Source organism: Gastrolobium bilobum, unplaced genomic scaffold (assembly GCF_033153095.1).
Source record: "Gastrolobium bilobum isolate Gb01-03AN ecotype WA unplaced genomic scaffold, APGP_CSIRO_Gbil_v1 utg16926, whole genome shotgun sequence".
NCBI lineage: Eukaryota > Viridiplantae > Streptophyta > Magnoliopsida > Fabales > Fabaceae > Gastrolobium > Gastrolobium bilobum.
In genome coordinates, this window is record NW_026896421.1 from 153,197 (window position 1) to 174,659 (window position 21,463).

Sequence of the window (21,463 nt, forward strand, 5' to 3'; positions counted from 1 at the left end):
CTTTCAAAACAAAACAAAAAGAAAATAAAAAAATCAGAACACAATCAAACAGGCCTATAGTTTCTCTTTGCAAGCCTACAGTTTCTCTTTGCAAGGTAGTAATACTTTCTCCTTTCTTTCTTTAGCCAAAAGGACAGGAAATTTTCTAAGCACTTCAATTTATATTTTGCTCAGTTTGCTACATTGATATGTGCCTGACACATGAAATATATAACAACCGTATTAGATAATCCTTGGTTTACAAGACAAAAATGTGCTCCGGGACCTATATTATGAAGGTTGCAAGAGTGATGACCCTGAAATATCTTCTTATAAACAATATGCTCAGTTCCTTTCCCTTGTACAACAATCATGACCCCTGAAATCACTCAAAGCATGAATACACTTCCATATTTTGATCAGTAAGATTAGATGGAGTAAATGCCAAGAATTTCACCATTGGAATTTGGCAGCAAGGAGAACTTCTTCATATTGCTGAGCAGCATTGTCCCAACTAAGATCTTGTGTCATCCCTCGTTGTTGAAGCCCTTCCCAACTCTTCTTATACTCCCTATAGGTCAATAAACAGTTCCCTAATGCATGTATTAACTTATGAGCTTCTGCACTATCAAATGTCCATCCAAGGCCTGACTCATCAAAAGGATTAAAAGGTTGCACTGTATCTCTAAGTCCACCAACAGCATGCACAACAGGAACTGTTCCATAGTTCATGGCATAGAGTTGATTCAATCCACATGGCTCAAATCTTGATGGCATTAGCAATATGTCTGAACCTGCAGTTATCCTGTGAGCCATTTTCACTGAAAAACCAACCCATCCTCTGATTTTGTCATGGTGTTGGCATTCAAATTGCCTAAGCATTTGTTCTAGATCAGGCCTTCCAGTTCCCAACATGATTAGTTGCACATCTTGCCCCATCATCCAAGGAATTGCTTCAGCTATGAGATCAACACCTTTCTGTTGATCCAACCTTCCAATGAAAGCAATTAATGGAACATCTTCACGGATAGGCAAACCAAGCTCCTTTTGCAAGGCTTGTTTACATTGACTCTTACCACTTTGCATGGTCTCAAGGGTGTAGTTAGTGTAGCCATCTGATTTCAAGTGAACATCAAACTGGGGGCTCCAATCTTTGGTATCAATGCCATTCACAATACCCCTGAATTTCCAGTCATTCTCGCTTATGATCCCATGCAAACCCCACCCACCTTCAGAAGTTTTAAGCTCCCATGCATATCCGTGACTAACCGTGACAATCCGGTCTGCGGCCTTTAAACCAGCTGCAAATATATTGAAGTGGTCACCTCCAATGGGGTCATATAATTTGAAAAGGTCTATGTAGTGTTCAGGTAAATCCACATAGTTGAAATCATCAACTGGGCCCCGACCCTGTATAGAAAGTAAGTGTGTGAATGTTCATTCTCTATGTAAGAAAGTATGCAATATAAACTCCACTTGGCTTCTACTTACAGTTTCATTCAAAGATAAAAGAATTGAATTTAGATACAACTCACAAGCAATGCAAACTGGATTCATCTAATAAGAAAACCTGTTCTTGATTCCTTACTAAATTTCATTTGCTTTCTGAAAAGAAATATGCACATTTCACAGCAAATTTTATTGAGCCTTTTTCATTATCATTATCTTCTATGGGTTTCAGAAAGCTACTCTAGTACCAGAATCTTTTATCACCAGCAGGATACTGATACCATGGTGTTTTAAACTAGTGTAAACTTGAAATTAATCATCTTAATTTGAATCACAGAATATTTAAACTATTTGAGGTTGAAGTGCAAATACAGGAACATAGATGAACTATCCAGAACAGTTATAGAGAGACATAAGAAGGTACTTATCTGAAGGCCTATATCCTTTCACTCATTTTCTTTTTTCATTTAAAACAAGCGAACCAGATGCGCTGAATAAAAAAATATATGTAGCAGCTTCTTTCTTCACTGTACAGAAAAATGAATTAACTATACTAAAATCGTTGTATCTAGATAAGGAATGAACCTGGTGAGCTATGTTATGAATCACAAGAACGGATCTTGTAAACGTCATCAAACCATTGTCGCGATAATATGCTTTCAGATACACAGGCAGCAATGCAGTATGCCAATCATTTGCTATGAATACCAAATTTCCATCTCCATAGCAAACACCACCACATGGAACATGCCAAGGAACCTGAAAAACATTACCATTTAATCCTTATTTATACTAATACTATCCTAATTGTATAAGAAAACAAATCATGATATATAAGAAAATATGAAAATCAATTTTAAGATATTATCTAAAATACTTTTAAGATATTCTGAAGTACAATAACGATAACATGACACATTTCCTAATATTCTAACATTCATATCGAAAGTAGATAAATATAACGATTTAATAAAGAACACATCTGCCAGAAAAATATGTTATTTGAGAAAAATCCTATCGATATGCTTTTCAAAATGCATCCTACTTCACAGGCCTCATCATTTCCTTGTGGTAAGAATTCACAGCATTTGCTTGAGGACCCAGGGTTAAGTAATTCTAAAGGTACGTCTTATATTTGCATATTTTCCGTCGATTATACTGCAACACATGAAAACTTACATAAAAATGATTATAAGAGATAACATTAAGAGAAATTCAAAGCATTAGTCTGTAACGCATGAAGATGGAGATGCCACATGTTGTCAATATTGGAAGCTTGGTATGACAAGTACGAACCTAGACCTTACGCCAGTCACATTTCCTTGACGAACAAATTTACTACCAACCATTCACTATTTTCACCATTTTTGCCCAATGTAATGCAGACTAATCCTTTACTACTAGTTATTTATTATTTTCACCATTTTTGCCCAATGTATTTCAAGTTGCCTGAAATATTTACAGTCCACAATCTGGTATACAGATATGTTTGCTTTCAAATTTTCAAAACAAAATACATAGCATATATATTCTGCTAAAAGACTCTTCAGGTACACAATTTTCATAACTGAGTATCCCATAATTCATTAGTAACAAAACCATTTAGTTCATGTACCTCAGCAGCTGCTTTGCAAAACAGCACCATGCGTTTCAGAATATCCTGTTTCATTAAAGGACATGCATGAGTTAAAATACTAAGAAACAGTAAGAGCGGACGACTAGTTACATTACACGTAACTGAGCAGTCTTGCATATGTACCAATGCAAGATGAGTTTCCAGGATACCTTAAATCAAAAGAGCACAGCATTTTGGTCATTCCTCTCATAATCATTTTACTAATAGAGGATATTAGCATAGTTGTACTAGTGATACTGATTAGTTGTAGTAGGGTATACTGTAAATGTCACAGCAGATTATTTCTCTATAAGTTTGTTGGTTTGTTACATAATTTGTTAGACTTGCTGAGTCATCAATGTATTAGCCTCAGCCCTATATATAGAGCTGAGCGTATTGTACAAATCAATCAATCATTCACTTCTCAATATTAATTACAAATGTTCATCTCTCTGATCTCTCTACTTCTCACTTCTCTCTACCTTTTCTCTCATCTCTTCTATGGAGGAATTCTCATAGAGGAAACCAACAATTCACAAAATAGGACAGTTCTGTCTTTTTTTCCCCCTTGAAAAGGAGCTGAGTAATGTTACATTTTATGACAATGGAAGTACTTAATGGCAATCCTCAACTCAACACAAATAGACTATTACCACTCGGTTTCCACCATAGATGTTATGCTGTAAATGGCGAAATATGGGACTCTCAATAAAAACGAAGTCGACACCATCAATATAAGCCTGGAAATACATTACTTCCATGTCCTGTAAAGTGAAAATGTTGGAGAGTTACAACACCAAGGTAGTAGCAATTCAACTGATTCAACCAATTATAATTGATTAAGAATAGAGTGGCTGCTGCACACCTGACCATCTACTTTGTACCTTTTCCGTACTCCTGTATCTTGTGGTTCAGCATAATTACCATACCGAGGCACCACAACCTAAGAACAGAATGAAAAGAAATAAATCAGATAATGGAAGCACTAGTAAAAAAAGCAACTTGAAAATTCATTTAATTATCTAATAATAATTTGATGAGCTGAGAAACAAGCTCTCATATCTTGATCCACATTTAGTATACAATATGGGATAGACTGACAAAAAATCAACTTAATTGGAAGCTCAGATACATTCCAAAACCACAGTCTAGACCATGCGAGTCATCAGAATCATATCTTACATTTTTGTGGGAAGTTACAAAACTAAAGACTAAGAACAGCACTTGGAAGAGCTTGTTGTAAATATTAGGTCTTTTATTATTATTAGTATTTGTTGTATTGGGCCAAGCCCATTAGGTCAAGAATTAGGGTTTTTGGTCTCTATAAATAGAGACCTCTTTGTATCATATTATTTCACAATTCTAAAATATATCAGAATACCCTTTTTCAAGTTGGTATCAGAGCTCTCGATCCAGAGGGCTCTGCTTCCGCGCCTACGAAACCTTTCTATTCTTTTTCACGTCTCTCGCTGCCATCAGCCGCCACCGGAAATTTTTTTTCCGGGGACCTCTTGGACCGAGAAGACCATTGCTTCACTGTTCCTCTTTCTTTTTCTTGTCCATTACACAACCAGAAACAAACGTTCACAGAATCAACGTACAGAACCACCGTACAGAACCTGTTCATCGCGATTGTAACCTTTTTCCGGTGGATTCTTCACTCCGAACAGCCACAGAAACCATCGCGCTCGCCGGACGACCTTCGCCTGAAAAACCCAGCACCATCGGAGGTCAGACGCGCCTCCACGCGCCGCCCTTGTCTCTGCGCGTGAATCCCACGCGCCGCCAGCTTCACCGGCACGTGACAGCGCGTGACGGTGGTTCTCGGCCGCGGACCACCACGGTTCTGATCGTCTCTCCAAGCCGGTTCTGGATCTGTGTTCTCTACTTTGATCGGACATCGTTTGGTATTTTTTTTCAGAATTTCTTGGCTTCTTGGAGCTTTTCTTTGACCATTTGCTGTGCAGTATGGCCTCTTCTCAAAGGAGTTCTTTTTCAAAATTTTATGATGGTACCTCTTCTAGACCTAAGAGAAATGATCGATGGTGTTCTTATTGTAAAAAAACAGGTCATATCAAGGATTTATGCTTTCGCCTTTATGGAAAGCAAACTGTCTTAGAAAAGATGGCAAGGATGCGTGGTCAAGCGCATTTTACTTCTTCTGAAATAACCCCTGCCCCTAATGAGACCCAATCTGCATTTCGTCCAGATGAGTTGGAACGACTCCGAACCATTCTTGATTATCTGAGTAAGCCATCTGATACTAGTGCTTTGGCTATGACTGGTATGAGCTCCAAAACTCATTCTTTCATTTCTTCATGTAATGATTTTAAACATTCTTGGGTTGTTGATTCTGGTGCTACTGATCATATGGCTTGTTGTGCTGACTCCTTTATTTCTTATCATCCTACCATTGGAACTCATACAATATCCATAGCTGATGGCTCACATACATCAGTTGCGGGTTCTGGTGACATAAACTTACAGCAGTCCTTACATCTTAAGGATGTTCTTCATGTTCCTAAACTCTCCACGAATCTTCTTTCTATTCACAAAATTACAAAAGATTTGAATTGTACTGTAACCTTCTTCCCTACCCATTGTGTTTTTCAGGATCTCGCAACAGGTAAGACGATTGGTAGTGCTAAAGAGCAAGGTGGGCTGTACTATCTGGTGTCACAATCTTCCGTATCTCTGGTGTATTTGATGTATCAGTCATAGGAGGATCAGTCACAGGAGGATCAGACATAGACACATTAGGAACAGGAACAAGAGGAAGAGACACTGACACAGGTGAAGAAGTAGACACTGAAGATTCAAAGAAGGAAGGTGATGAGTCTTCTGGTGAATTATTCTCCCCCTGAAGATGAGGACCTTGGAAAAAGGACTCAGATTCCTGAAATGTAACATCCATAGAAACAAAAAAAATTCGACTTCCAGGGTGATAGCACATGTAGCCCTTCTTATCAGGAGCATAACCAAGGAAGACACATTTAAGAGCCCTAGGATCCAACTTACTGCGATGCTGTTTATGAATATGAACAAAGACAACACACCCAAACACTCGAGGAGGAAGACTTTGCAAAGTTGGAACAGAAGGAAAAATCGTCACCTTCTTGAAGTTGCTCGTGCCTTACTGTTTTTCAGGATCTCGCCACAGGGAAGACGATTGGTAGTGCTAAAGAGCAAGGTGGGCTGTACTATCTGGTGTCACAATCTCCCGCAAATAAAGTAATAGATCACACATTCATGTCTCATGGTCAATCAACTGCTGATTCTTTAATTTGGCTGCATCATAAGCGTTTAGGTCATCCTCCATTTAGTTTACTCAAATCTTTATTCCCGTCATTGTTTTTGTCTAAGTCTGTTGAGTCTTTTCATTGTGATGTTTGTGAATTTGCTAAGCATCATCGTGTGTCTTTTCCTTCTAGTATTACTAAGAGTGTTCAACCTTTTGATCTTATTCATTCTGATGTTTGGGGTCCTTCTAAGGTCCCTCATTCTTCTGGAAATAAATGGTTTGTTTCTTTTATTGATGATTACACTCGTGTCACTTGGGTTTACTTAATGCGTGAAAAGTCTGAGGTACCACAACTGTTCTTTCAATTTTATAAAATGATTGAGACTCAATTTTGTAAAAATATCAAAAGACTAAGGACAGATAATGGTACTGAATATGTCAATCACTCTTTTTCCCAATTTATACAAAATCAAGGTATGATTCATGAACTTACTTGTGTAGACACCCCTCAACAAAATGGGGTTGCTGAAAGGAAAAATCGTCACCTTCTTGAAGTTGCTCGTGCCTTACTGTTTCAAACACATGTACCCAAATGCTATTGGGGAGATGTCATTCTTACTGCAGCGTTCTTGATCAATCGTCTACCCACTCGGGTTCTCGATCATGTAAGTCCTATTCACTCCATGACTTCTTTTTTTCCTTCTGTTCCAACTTTGCAAAGTCTTCCTCCTCGAGTGTTTGGGTGTGTTGTCTTTGTTCATATTCATAAACAGCATCACAGTAAGTTGGATCCTAGGGCTCTTAAATGTGTCTTCCTTGGTTATGCTCCTGATAAGAAGGGCTACAAGTGCTATCACCCTGGAAGTCGGAAATTTTTTGTTTCTATGGATGTTACATTTCAGGAATCTGAGTCCTTTTTCCAAGGTCCTCATCTTCAGGGGGAGAATAATTCACCAGAAGACTCATCACCTTCCTTCTTTGAATCTTCAGTGTCTACTTCTTCACCTGTGTCAGTGTCTCTTCCTCTTGTTCCTGTTCCTAATGTGTCTATGTCTGATCCTCCTGTGACTGATCCTCCTATGACTGATACATCAAATACACCAGAGATACGGAAGATTGTGACACCTGAATTGGTATATCAAAAAAGGAAACAGCCCACATTGCCTCAACAGCAACCTCAATCGTCTGAACCACTGGTAAGTCCTGAATCTCATATTTCTGATCATGATGTTAATACGTCTGATGACTTACCCATTACTACTGTTTCTGATGACTTACCCATTACTACTGCTTCAGATGATTTACCCATTGCTTTAAGAAAAGGAAAAAGATCTTGTTCCAAGAAAACTTGTTCTTCCTGTCCCTCTTGTACTCAATACCCTATCTCCCATTTTGTTTCCTCTGCTAATCTTTCTGTGCAGCACAAAAGCTTTGTTTCAGCACTAGATTCTACTTCAATCCCAAAATCAGTACATGAAGCTTTGAAAGATGGGAATTGGGCTCAAGCCATGCAAGAGGAGATGAATGCGTTGGAGAAAAATAAAACATGGGAGGTTATTGATAGACCCAACGGAAAGAAAGCAGTAGGGTGCAGATGGGTTTATGCCCTGAAATATAATTCTGATGGCACTCTTGAGAGATACAAGGCTCGATTAGTCGCCAAAGGTTACACTCAAACCTATGGCATTGATTATGAAGAAACCTTTGCTCCAGTTGCAAAGATGAATACAGTGAGAATCTTGTTGTCCCTTACTGCCCATTACAATTGGGATATAAATCAATTTGATGTGAAAAATGTTTTTCTCAATGGTGAGTTAGAAGAAGAAGTCTACATGGAAATCCCGCCTGGTTTTGATTCTGTGAAGGGGGAAAATAAAGTTTGTCGATTAAAAAAGGCCTTGTATGGATTGAAACAGTCACCTCGTGCTTGGTTTGGAAGGTTTACTAAGGTTATGATGACCTTAGGATATAGACAGAGTCAAGGAGATCACACTCTTTTCTTCAAGCACTCCCAAAATGGGAAGCTTACTGTGCTCCTTGTATATGTTGATGATATTATTATCACAGGTGATGATTTTGTGGAGAGACAGATTCTGCAGACACGACTTGCCTCTGAGTTCGAAGTCAAAGACCTTGGGAAACTAAGATATTTCCTAGGGATAGAAGTAGCTCATTCAAGCAAAGGAATTTTTATCAGTCAGAGGAAATATGTTTTGGATCTTCTCAAATAAGCAGGGAAGCTCGGGTGTAAACCCTCTAATACTCCTATTGAGCAGAATCACAAGATAGGCTTTGAAGAGGAGAGTCCTCCAGTTGATAAAGGACAATATCAACGGCTAGTTGGAAAATTGATATATCTGGCCCATACTAGGCCAGACCTAGCTTACGCTGTTAGTGTTGTCAGTCAGTTTATGCACGATCCAAATGAGAAACACATGCAGGCAGTAGAGAGAATTCTTCAGTATCTTAAAGCTACTCCTGGTAAAGGATTGTTATTCCGACGTGATGGTAATCTCTCTTTAGAAGTCTACACTGATGCTGATTATGCTGGATCCGTGACTGACCGTCGTTCTACCACTGGTTATTGCATGTTTCTTTGCGGTAACTTGGTGACATGGAGAAGTAAGAAACAAGATGTGGTTGCCAGATCAAGTGCAGAAGCTGAATTTCGAGCTATGGCTCAAGGCATTTGTGAGTTACTGTGGCTGAAAATTGTACTTGATGATCTCAAAATAAAATGTGAGGGACCTATGAAGCTGCTATGTGATAATAAGTCCGCTATTTGTATAGCTCATAATCCAGTTCAACATGATCGGACTAAACATATTGAGGCCGACCGCCATTTCATCAAAGAGAAACTTGATAGCGGGTTGATTACCACTCCATACATTCCCACTGGGCGTCAATTAGCTGATCTATTGACAAAGGGACTTCCTTCAGATAGATTTCAAGAACTTACTAGCAAGCTGGGAATGATAAATATCTATTCCTCAGCTTGAGGGGGAGTGTTGTAAATATTAGGTCTTTTATTATTATTAGTATTTGTTGTATTGGGCCAAGCCCATTAGGTCAAGAATTAGGGTTTTTGGTCTCTATAAATAGAGACCTCTTTGTATCATATTATTTCACAATTCTAAAATATATCAGAATACCCTTTTTCAAGTGAGCTGAACCCACTAAACTCAAAAATAATTTTCAATAACTCACCATGAATCAGGATAAATTATGTCCTCTACGAAGACACTGCATTTTTGGTAAGACATAATTAGCGGCTTGTAGAAGTAAAGAGTTGGTTGTAATCTCCACTTCAGTCATTAGACATATTGATCTGCTTACAGTTATTAATTATATTAATAATATTCCAAGGTATGCTGTGAACTTGATGAATTTGTAAATGGTGCCTCTATTCTTAGTGTTTTGAAGCTTTTTCTGGTTTGATGATCAATTTGGCTAAGAACGGTTTGGCACGATAATCTTTTTCTCTCTTATGCTTTTCTGGTCAATTACAAAGTCTTCCAATGGCCTATTTTGCTTATTTGAGACTAATCTAGAGTGCTAACCCTTGGGCTTCTTTTTGGGATCATGTTTTTCAAATTTCAAAAGATCTCAAAGTCTATGGATAATTAGAAAGGTGCTCACTACTCAGGGGGTGGATGGGTCAGTCATATTCAAGCTTGCCTAGCAGGAATTCCCATACACTATCTCCCAGTACTTCGAACTCCATTTGCGCTGGCTAAGGGAATAGAAAAGATTATGAGGAGCTTTTTTCGGTTGGGTGTGGATGATTAGAGAAGATGTCATCATGTCAGTTGGGAGATTTGCTACAGCCTGCAGAGCAGGCCTAAAGACAGTTTGGGTGCCACGAATTTGGTCTCCAAGAATATTGTTTTGGCTACTAAATGGTTATGGAACTTACCACTAGAGCCCATCCCAAATTAAGTTGAGGTGCACCTAAAAGAAAGCAAGCAACCCGAAGCCCTAAACCATAAGGTCTAGAATTTGCCAAAATTAGTGCTGTAGTCTCTTTTTGAACCACTATTCCTTTGATATTATGCATCTCTCCACCTCCAGATGAAATAAAATTGAAAATCACCCTTCTAAATTCTAATATGTATGGAAGATTTAATAACCAAAGAAGGAATAAAAGATCAAGACCTAATCAAAGAAGGAAGAACACATTTCAACACCCAGTTGAAAAGATTGTGTTCAGGTGGTTTTTAGTTAAGCAAGGAGTAAAAGAGTAAGTTCTTTTCCAACACATGTGATACTCTGTCAGTTCATCAAGGGGATAACATGTTACCATAACCCTATGTCCACGCCGAGCCAAAGCCTTCGGTAATGATCCAGCAACATCTCCAAGCCCACCTATCAGTTCAGGTATGAGTCTGTAAATTACATAAAAACAAAGCAGCATGCATAGAAGGACAATCAAATATTGTAGAGTCGGTCTGACAAAGAGGAAAAGAAGGAGAGTTCTATTGGCTTGGTTCATGTAAGTAGTTGCATCACATGAATGCTTATGATTGGTTATATATGCCACATAAGGGTGCTAACTTGTTAGTGTTATAATTCAAGAACAAGGCTAGCAATGACAGATATATAAATTCAAAAGAAAATCTTGAAAATCATTTTGTTTTTGTTTTTTCTGTTCTTTTATTCAAATTTCCAAACAAGCCTGTGAAAAGTGAGCGGTTACACTAGATTATATTGAAGCTATGATTATTTTTTTTCTTCTTTATATGCCTCCTTTGGCAATTGAGATACAAGTTACCAAAATTGGTATAAGCATGGTAAGGTATTTTCCCAAAGAAAATTTATTTTAAATAGTGAATCCCCAGGATGGTGAACTGATTGCCTGCAAAATTAGCTAATTGTCAAATTTCAACTATATTCATGGGCTTACTTGGTGTAACTATTGTCTATTTGAGTACATTCTATCAACAATGCCAATCCGGGTTTGTAATAGGGGAGCTCAGCAACATAGGGAAAACCTTTCATAGAAATAACGTTAAATTACCTGTTTTTGACCAGGGAGTACATTCTGTAGCAACTAATATAATATTGATGATATTGACCCCAGCTAACGGTGGGGATTTGTCACCTTCACTCTCAACATTGTCAACTTCATCAGTGACCTCCTTTAAACTTGATTCTCTCACACCTTCCAGATTTCCAACCTTTACACTAGAAGTTTCATTGCTATTTGCAAGGTAGTTTGGCAAAGTATCAGGCATTATTGGCTCATATCTCTTGTATTTCAATTGTTCATTGAAATATAGCTTAGATGAAGCCGCTTCAGCAGGTGAGAAATTATCATCTTCCTCCTCACCTTCATCTAAACCTCGATCAATGCCTGCAGATGAGACATCTAGTATCTCCTCTTCATTAGAATCGACATAATTCCTCAGAACAATGTTACTATTTTGATTTTCCACAGCATCGCGACCACTGACAGAATCTTTCTGTGGATTCGAGTCACTTGACAGAGATTTGTCACTGCGTTCATAAGAAATCATGTTCCCTTCTGATTCAGGAATGCTGTCACTATTTATAGAAGAAATTAGTTTCTTTCTTTCAGCAATCTGCAAAGGATAATAAAGCAAAAATAAGATCACCACATGAATGCTTATAATAACGTTTAGAAAGAAGAAAGCATATAAGAAGAGACCAAATGAAGTATGCCGACACAGTAATGTAATTATAACTTGTATAATCTTCTCAACTTTCATAATGAAGAAACTCTAGAACTTCATATCTCTAGAACCCATCCATAAGTCCCTCACTATGACCATATAATTAAGTACAGGACAGTGGTTTATATATGAATGGTTTAATTATGTACCCTTAACGTCCGAGGAAATCATTTCCCGATAGCTTACTCACCCACATGTTCTCATATAGCACATTTTATGAGAATTGGATTTTGTTAAATTCATTACCAGACTCTGTTTTCAGAAACATGCTCACCGGCAACATAGGACATCAGTGTAACATATTAGTCTAGCAAATACATATAAAGGTGCAACTGTTATAACACTACCTCAGTTATTTACTCATTTTCTAAATTAACATTTACTAAATCTGTTAGAAATATAATATAAAATATAAAATCATTCATCTGCCTTCACCAACAACTTAAGTGTTACATAAGTTTTTGATATTTATGGCAATTTCCTCAGAAAAGAATGAATAACCAGCTTATAAGACTATGGTAGTACTAAAGACTCGATACATCACTTATTGAATTTGGAAAAAAGTAACCCATTAAACAACATTTATTTTACCCCTCTTTTATGGTTAATGCTATATAAGTCCCACTTTTTTTTACTTTAAGTAAAGGAGTACCTACTACGAGAGCACCGAAGATATGCTCTCGATTCAAATAACAAAGTCTCATTTAGATCATCTCTTTAATATTCAGCATCCCAATTAAGTCACTTTTAGAAGTGAATCTCTTATACTCAGTAGTACTATCATCCTCTACCTACTAAAAAAAATCATCCTCCATTGACTGGTAAGGGTTATTAAGATAAACATTGCAGAAACAAAGCACAAGAACTATCAACATCAACATCACCTTTATCCCAAATTAATTGGGGTCGGTAGTAGATGAACCCAAATAAAAGATACGAAAAGTTTGGAAAAAGATAAAAAATAAAAAATACAAATACAAATAAAAAAAAAAATAAATAAATAAAATAGTAATAATATATATATATATATATATATATATATATATAAAGAAATAAAAGAAGGTGAAAAGAAGAAGAGGGGGAAATGAAGAGGAAAAGGACTAAAAAGGGATCATCTGGAACATAGGAATAACAACAGGTCTAACCCTCCACCATGCTTATAGCTTTTCTCCATTCCGTTCTAAGGCACACCGTCCGTCAATTTATATCCCACTCCATACGTGGTTTGGGCACGTAATGAGAAGGCCCCTGGATGCTTCGTAAAAACAAAAGTTATTATCATGAATTTCAGATTTTTACTTCAAAAAAATGACTGGAAAAGCCTCACATTCTATTTGGTCATTCAGTTAATTTTGAGATATCTTCTCTAATATAGTAATCACATCTTTCTTTATAACTCCTAACCAATCATTCTTAATTCCTTGGCACTTCACTGTAGAAATGATAACCGCAGGACCTCACAACTAGACAGAGTCAAATAGTAATTTCAATGAACAGATATTCCCGTAAGGATCTCATAAACCACATTCTACAATGTAAGTTTACATTCAGTTTGAAAAGCTTGAATAGATCAAGAAAACAGCCAACAACATTAACTACATAGAAAAATCTAAAAAAGTTGCCATTGCTTTTTACAAGTAAAGCAATGGCTTATAACTATACTTATCCTTTAATTTCCAAAAGGATGATAAAAGATTATCTCTTTACTTTTAATAAAGTCTTCATTTTCCAATTTCAACTAATCAATCAAAGAACAAAAAATATAATTTAAATCAAAAAAAAAATGTGGGTCTCAACCTAAAACCTATTAGGACGGCTCAAGATCAAAATTTGTACCCTTTGTAAAACATATTCTAAAATACCTGTTGAAGAAGTTCCCTTTGCAAAGCAAGAACCTTTTTGCTCTTTTCAATGGTGGCCTGAAGCATTTCCTCTGACTCATCCTTATCCTCACTTTTCCCAAAACTCTTACCTATAGCTCTTATACGCTTATTCCCCCATAGGCACAGCAAACCCTTCCTACACCTATGGTTCAATCTACCACGATCCAATCCCCTAGTTCCTGAATGCTCAAATAGTGAAGCACTTACAGTGCTAAATTTTGGTGAAAATTTGAAAGAACGAGTGTGAAGCAGTAGCAAAGTATTGTCAGCATTTGTTTCCATAAGAAATGGTAAAGAACCCATTGATGCCATCATCAATGGATCAACAAAAAATAGTAACTTTGATGAAAAAGAGGAAGACCCAGATTGTTAAAGGGAGTGATGAACAAGGCCCAAGTGGAGATTTTGCAATTGTGAATAAAAGTTGAGGGCTTTCTTTGGAACTGAAAATGGAAAAAGCGTGGAATGGAAAAATGGAGGACAGAGAATAAATAGTGCAACACACAAAGATAGAGAGAGTAATTGAAAATGGAGATTTTGGATGAGAATTTCAGATGACCACAAATATGTCACAGAATTGGGTCCCATTGTGAATATTTTGAAGCGGTGAGAGCCACGAACCTACCACCGAATTAAAAACGTGGTACTTTACGAACATCTTCTACAGTTAGTTTACCCTTGGGTACTAACTTCGGATTCAACTTAACTGTAAAACTTTCTTCTTCTTCTTCTTTCTTCTTTTTTTTTTTTTCTTCTTTTTTTGTCTGCAGGCTTGCGTGTTAAACGAGTAGGATTAAGAAATATATTATACGGGACACGATCCGTTTACAAACTTTTTTTACAATTATACTAATGTAGGATCGATCGTACACTGTGTGATTAATGTAGGACCGGTTCTACATAGTGTACAAAAAAGTTTATAAATATAACATGCCCCATATTATATTTGAAAAAACCATTTGTCCTTTTGAAAATGTAATATTATTATTTTTCGTTGTTAATAGTTTATTGGGACAAATTTACACTTATAATTTATTGGGTCAAACTTATTAATATATTATAATTGTTGATTGACGAAAATCAACAGTTAAAATCTAAAATGACATATCGTTATATCTTTTAAAACAAAAATGATTTTTCCGCTTATATTTATAGGATTTGGAAATTTATCTCGTATCTGCAGTGTATTAAAACTTCGCCCCACCCCAGGGTCAATCCCGCAAGGTCAGTGACCCTCTCTAGGGTTGGCAAACCGGACCAACTCGGCCCGGCCCGACCCAACCTGCATTTAACCCGAAAAAAACTAGCCGAGTTAGGGTTGGCCCGAAAAAAAAATGAGCCAGAAAACCCAACTCAACCCAACCCGAGTCAGGTTAGGGTTGGCTCAAAAATATGGCTCGTGGGTTTTCTCAAAAATTGCTGGCGGGTTGGCTCGTTTTCAACCTATTTAAATGACCTTGTAAAATTAATGCACCAGCTATGTGGCTTCCATCAGCTTAAACAAAGGGTTACAAAATGAGAATAAAAAGAAAAATATTTTAGTTTCGAATTTTCTTCACAATAAATTTGCATCGACATCAATAAACATTCAGAACCACTTACTACCAAGTGGGTAAGATATTTGAACCAAATAGAGCCAACACAGCCTAACAATATAAAAATGGCTGGAGTGTGAGAAGATTAGAGACTTAGGTTTAGAGAAGGAAAAAATGATGACAACATGTGTGGGTTTTGTCCAATTTTGTATATTATATTTTGTATTTAAAAAAAAAAATCTCAACTCGCGAGCTGGCTTGTTTGACCCGCGGGTTGGCTCATTTTTTCACGAGCTGGTTTGGGTTGGGTTGGGTTGGCTCGGGTTAGCAGCTCATTTTTGCCAACCTAACTCGGCTCATTTTTTGCGGGTTGGTTCGTTTTTGCCAACCCTAACCCTCTCTCTAAGGATTGGGGTCAGCAGTTAGGCCCTGCATATATGTTGACCCATTTTATCCTCGAAATCTCCCAGTTGAACCCGTGACTTGCTGCTACCTAGATCTAGAACTAGATCTGAAATCTGAATCATTCTTCTTCTTTTCTTTGGTCTTCTCTCTCCCTTTTCCTTCGTCATGTTGGTTCTTTTCTCCCCACCATTGATTCGTCGCGCCGCCTCCTCTCATCCACTGTTCTCTCTTGGGTAAAGAATCTTCTTTCACTTGCTGTTGTAGGCGTGTGAGAAGACAAGGAGGGTCTGAGTTTGATGATATAACTTTCATTATCTCCATTGGGATATGTGATTTATACTTTGATATTTTGATTAGCTTATGTAATATTAACTTAACTTGTTGATGTAATTGGTTGATTTATTTTAAGTATATTTTGAATCGATTGCTAGTTTGATTTTTTTGAAATTTCATGTAGGATATATATTTATATTTTTTTAATGAATAAACCAAGTTAGCGAAGTGACCCCGGTTGATACCCTGAACTCGGCCGAGTCAATGGCCGGGTAGAGTTTTTAAACACGGCCTATAAGGAAATATTTATGGGACAACCGTCGAATACTGCAGTGTGTGCGACGCTCCAGTAAAAGTGGAGCAATAATTGTGATTTCTATACAGAGGAGAGAATAAAATATTTTTTTAGTCCAAGTGTCACTTTCGGAATCGCAGACGCACGTACGATGGTTGTATAGAAAATGATCTCCTCCTACACACATAACAGTGTAAAGGACCCATGTGAGGAGAAGAGAAAGAAAGAAAAATTATAAGTTTTAAACATTTTTATGTGTGTGTAAAAAATAAATTTATCTTTTACAATATAAGAAACTTTAAACTCATATTGATATAATATTTTATGAGATTAATGTTACTGAAGTAACAGAAGATAAAATTATCTGTTGCAATTCTAAAATCATATAGTTTTGAGGTTTGAAAAAATAATACAAGGTATTTTAGTAAAACTAAAGGTGAAAGCCAAATTTTAAAAATATCCTATATTTTTTTTAAATATCAAAATAATACCGTTTTGAGGATGATAGAAATATTTTATCTCTCATACTTTGTATTTTCATTTGCTTGATTTATATTATTAATTTTTTTATATTTAATGAATCTAATTTATTATATAGGTGAACGATTAGATATAAGAGAATTCATAAATAAAAGTCCATATAAAACTTTTTATAATTATATGACCTTTCCCAATTTATAAGGGTAATTAGTATAAAAAATATATAAGGGTAATTAGTTCAAGAGCTTAAACTGTTTCTTTTACGAATTTTTTTTAACTTTAAAATTTACGTATATTTTATTTGAAATCGAAATCACAAAATTAACGAAACGAAGAAATTCAACTAGCTAATCTAAAACAAAAATTGACTCTAAATGCATATTATTGGTAATTTAAAAGCAATAAATAAAGGTAAATAATAGTTTTATGTTGCATAAGAGCAATGTTATTAAAATTGACCCGGTCATTGACCCGGTCGAGGTACCGAGTTACTGGGTCACTGGTTCAACCGCATGACCCGATAATTATATGCAATTTTATAATTTATATTAAAAAATTATAAACATACTCAAATATCTAAAAAAAATAAATAAAAATTTCAAATATTTTAATACAAAAACTAATAAATCACATATTATTATCAAATAAAAAATCAAACAAAAATATAATGATCGTGATACGAGGCTTTAGGTTCATAAAACGACATCTCAAACTATAAATTAATTCAAATTTTTATGTATAGTACATAATTGAGATAATATTAGTGTTGTAGGTACATAACTTATGTAAGTCAATAAGCAAAAAAATATTCAAATATGACTATTATGATTTTTTTTTTTAAAAATAAAAATTTGGAATTTTTTTTTGGACCGGGCCGAGTCACCGGTTAACCTACCGGGTCACCGGTTTTTATGAAAATCGGCCGGGTCGCACCGGTTCTGATGCATGACCGGTCCATTGCTTCAACCGAACCGGTTATAAGACCGGTTTACCGGTTCCCGGGTCGACCTGGCCGGGTCGGTCCGATTTTAATAACTATGCATAAGAGAGTTATTTTATATCATACACTCATAGAATTTCATGTCAATTTTTTCTTTTCTTTATACATTGTGAACCCCACATATTTATGTCACCCACATAAGAGTATTATCTCATGTAACATGAGATTAGTAACTCTATAAATAAATTCATAAATAAATTAATAGACTAACAAGTCAAGGCTCTTTGATCCATTTGGGGTTTTTATCCCATTAATTTTTTAATTTGGTATTTGATTTACAGTATTTGTCAACGGTGGTCATTGAGTGACGCAAGAGAGACCCAACAGCACTGAGTGTCGCGATCCTCCTCACACATCACTCACACATATTTTTTTCAATTGAGTGATGCCCCCTTCTCCCTTGGGGCACTCATAGGATTGTGCCAAGTGAAACAATCTCGTTAGTCCTGTTACCGTAAAACTTCGGAAGGTCATAACTTTTGACTCGAGTATCCAAATCAGATTTTTTTTATTTCACATAACTTTTCGAGATTTACGCAATAACACCTCATTTGGCATATTTTATCTCTCACAAACATAGTTCGAATTTGTAAAAATGTGAAACTATTGTTTCAAATTTGAACTATGTTAATGGAAGATAAAATATATCAAATGAGGTGTCATTGCGTAGATCTCGAAAAGTTATGTGAAATCAAAAAAAAAATCATCTGATTTGAATACGTGAGTTAAAAATTATGATTTTCCGAAATTTTACGGTAACTGGACTAACGACATTGTGCCACTTGACACAATCCTATGAGTGCCCCAAGGGAGAAGGACGTCACTCAATAGAAAAAAAAAAGAATATGTAAGTGATGCGGGAGGAGGGTCACGACACTCAGTGACGTTGGGTTCCCCTTGCCGTTGACAAGTAAAGAAAATACAATCCTAAATTGATACATTAAAATCTAAAAAAAAAAAAAAACAATGGATCAAAGAGCAAGTATCATATTCTTGTATGTTGTGCTTAGCATATTTTGAGAAGGGAAAAAAAGACATTTATTACTCATGCTTAAATTATCCTAATCCATATATTCTATATAAGTTCAATCCGTATAGAATATATGCTGAGCTACCAATGGACAATATCTGCTGCCATCTTTCTTCAGCCCTCGATCCATCTCTCTTAACGCTTCTGAAATTTTGCAATGGATGCTAAAAGCAATAATAACAAGGCATAAGATACACACCAATGTCAAAAATTATGCACTCAGCAGATTCGTTATAGAAATATATACATATTGAATGGTAGGTTTTTTTATTCAAGTTCAAGTACTCTCGACCACATATGACTCGAGATTTTTGGTTAAGGTAACAAGTTGTTTGACTCTTCAACTAATAATTTGTTGGTTTCATAGCTTGGAACACAATGATTGATGCATAGGGAGGGAGATATATTAAAAATCTGATATAAGAGGAGATCAGCCCAGACCAAGAAGAGTAGTTGGGGCCCCTGCGTGGGCCAAGGATTACAACATCTTTTAGTTAGGCCCATTAGTAACAGAAACAATTCCTGAGTTGTTGTTTTGTTTTACGTGTCATGTAGTGGGGTTGGTTAGGTGTATTGGATAATACTGAGTATTAAAGGGAATTGAAGTGTAAAGTGAATATTCATTCATTCAGAAATATAGAAACCAATTGTCCTTGTTCTTCTTATTCTCTCTGTGTTCTTGTTATTCCCAAATTGAGTTCCTCTGCAGGGTTCGCGTCCCTTATCATTGGTGCTTTCATCAATTTCGGGCTCAACAAACACTTTACCATGCGTGTTCAAGATCTGGCAGAGGAGATTGGAGCATTTCAGCTTCGTATTGATCGCAGTTTGGAGGAAATGCAAACGCGATTTGAGCACCGCTTCAATGAACATCAGAGCTAGTTCGTTGGGCTCACTACGCAGCTCCAGCAGATACATGCTGCAGTTGTTGGTGCTGAGAATCGACATAGTGACCCTAATTCAACACGTGGTACGACTTCTTCCTCTTCCTCTGAATTTTTGGGAACGAATCCACCACGCATGGATCCTCATGATCCTAGGGTTTCGCTGAAAACAATCCGCATGGAGCTACCTGTATTCAGCGGCACAGATCCTAATAGCTGGATTTTTTGCACGGAGTTATACTTTGGCTTACAACAAGTTCCTGAGGCCATTAAGGTACGCTTGGCTGGAATGAAAATGGAAGGTTTGGTCGCTCTATGGTTCCAGTGGTTGTTTAATGGTGGTTCCATCGATTCTTGGGATGAATTGAAATTGGCGGTCCAGCAGCGATTTGGGGGAACGGCGTATCAAGATTTGCGGGGAGTTCTTTCGAAATTGACACAGGACGGTCCACTCAGTGAATATATCCAAAGTTTTGAGGCGTTGATAAATCAAGTTACGGAGTTTTCAGATGAGGTTCTCATGTGCTTCTTTGTATCAGGTCTGCTTCCTGATTTAAGGAGGGCTATTCAATTGCATTCTCCAACTTCCCTTCAACAGGCCATGCAGTTAGCGATCACATACGATGCTCATTTTGTGGAATTGCGCTCATCATTCTCATCGAGTGGTGCTAAGCGAAGTTTTTCCAAAAATTCTTATTCGTTGGAGCACCCACTGCCTCCAAATTCAATGGTACCAGGTCAGAAACCAATAGTTCCAGCGTTACCTTCATCAGTTTCCAATCGGCGGTTTTCTCATGAAGACTTACAGAAGAAGAGGGATTTGGGGCTTTGTTATACGTGTGATGAAAAGTGGACACCACGTCATAGATGTAAGGGTAAGCTTTATCTCATGGTGGGGGATTTTGACGAGCCAGTAGTTGATGAAGCTACTGAGGAACAAATTGTGTGGAAATCAGAGGCAACACATGAGGACTCTCATGAAGCTGCCTTGCATTCTCTCGAGGGTGAAAGCAATCCTAGAGCACTTCAGTTCCGTGTGAATTTCAGAAGCAGGTTAGTAGCTATCCTTGTGGATTCTGGAAGTTCACACAATTTTATACAGCAGCAATTGGTGGAAAGTATTGGGTTGCCAACAGTGAAGGTCCCTAAGATGAGGGTATTTTTAGGGAATGGTGAGTTCCTTACATGTGAAAGGAAGTGTTTGGTTGTTCCTTTGGAGATTCAAGGATATGTTTTCACTGTTGATCTTTGGGTAATTGAATTATCTAGCCTTGGGGTGATTTTAGGAATTGCTTGGCTGAGTAGTTTGGGCAGGGTGTTACATGATTATACAGAATTAACCATGGAGTTTATGGGCACGGAAGGTAGAGTGGTCCTACAAGGAGAAGGGTTTGGAACAAAAAGGTGACCATCTGAACAACAATGTTTTTATATGCACGGGAATGAGGGTTGTGCAGTGGGGCCTGATCTTCTTGAATGGAAACCGAAAGTGCCTGATGTTATTTGGGACATTTTGGTTCGTTTCCATATTGTTTTCCAACTACCACAAGGGCTGCCACCAACTAGGGGATGTGATCATGCTATCTACTTAATTGAGGGTGCTAAACCTGTAAGTGTGAGACCATATAGGTATGCCCATCACCAAAAAGGGGAGATTGAGAAGCAAGTATCAGAATTGTTAGCTTCGGGTTTGATTAAAGA

At 36.9% G+C, this 21,463-nt stretch overlaps 1 protein-coding gene across 1 annotated transcript; it reads right to left on the bottom strand.

Moving 5' to 3' along the window:
- Positions 1-141: 141 nt before the first annotated feature.
- LOC133299653 (granule-bound starch synthase 2, chloroplastic/amyloplastic) lies at positions 142-14,357 on the bottom strand. The gene is made up of 9 exons (XM_061499135.1): positions 13,840-14,357; positions 11,302-11,866; positions 10,585-10,649; positions 3,909-3,986; positions 3,697-3,807; positions 3,044-3,088; positions 2,014-2,187; positions 437-1,389; positions 142-358 (listed from the first exon to the last, which is right to left on the bottom strand). Exons 1-9 carry the CDS (start codon positions 14,173-14,175, stop codon positions 325-327), a joined length of 2,361 nt encoding a protein of 786 aa, XP_061355119.1. The 5' UTR covers positions 14,176-14,357; the 3' UTR covers positions 142-324.
- Between the last annotated feature and the right edge of the window lie 7,106 nt (positions 14,358-21,463).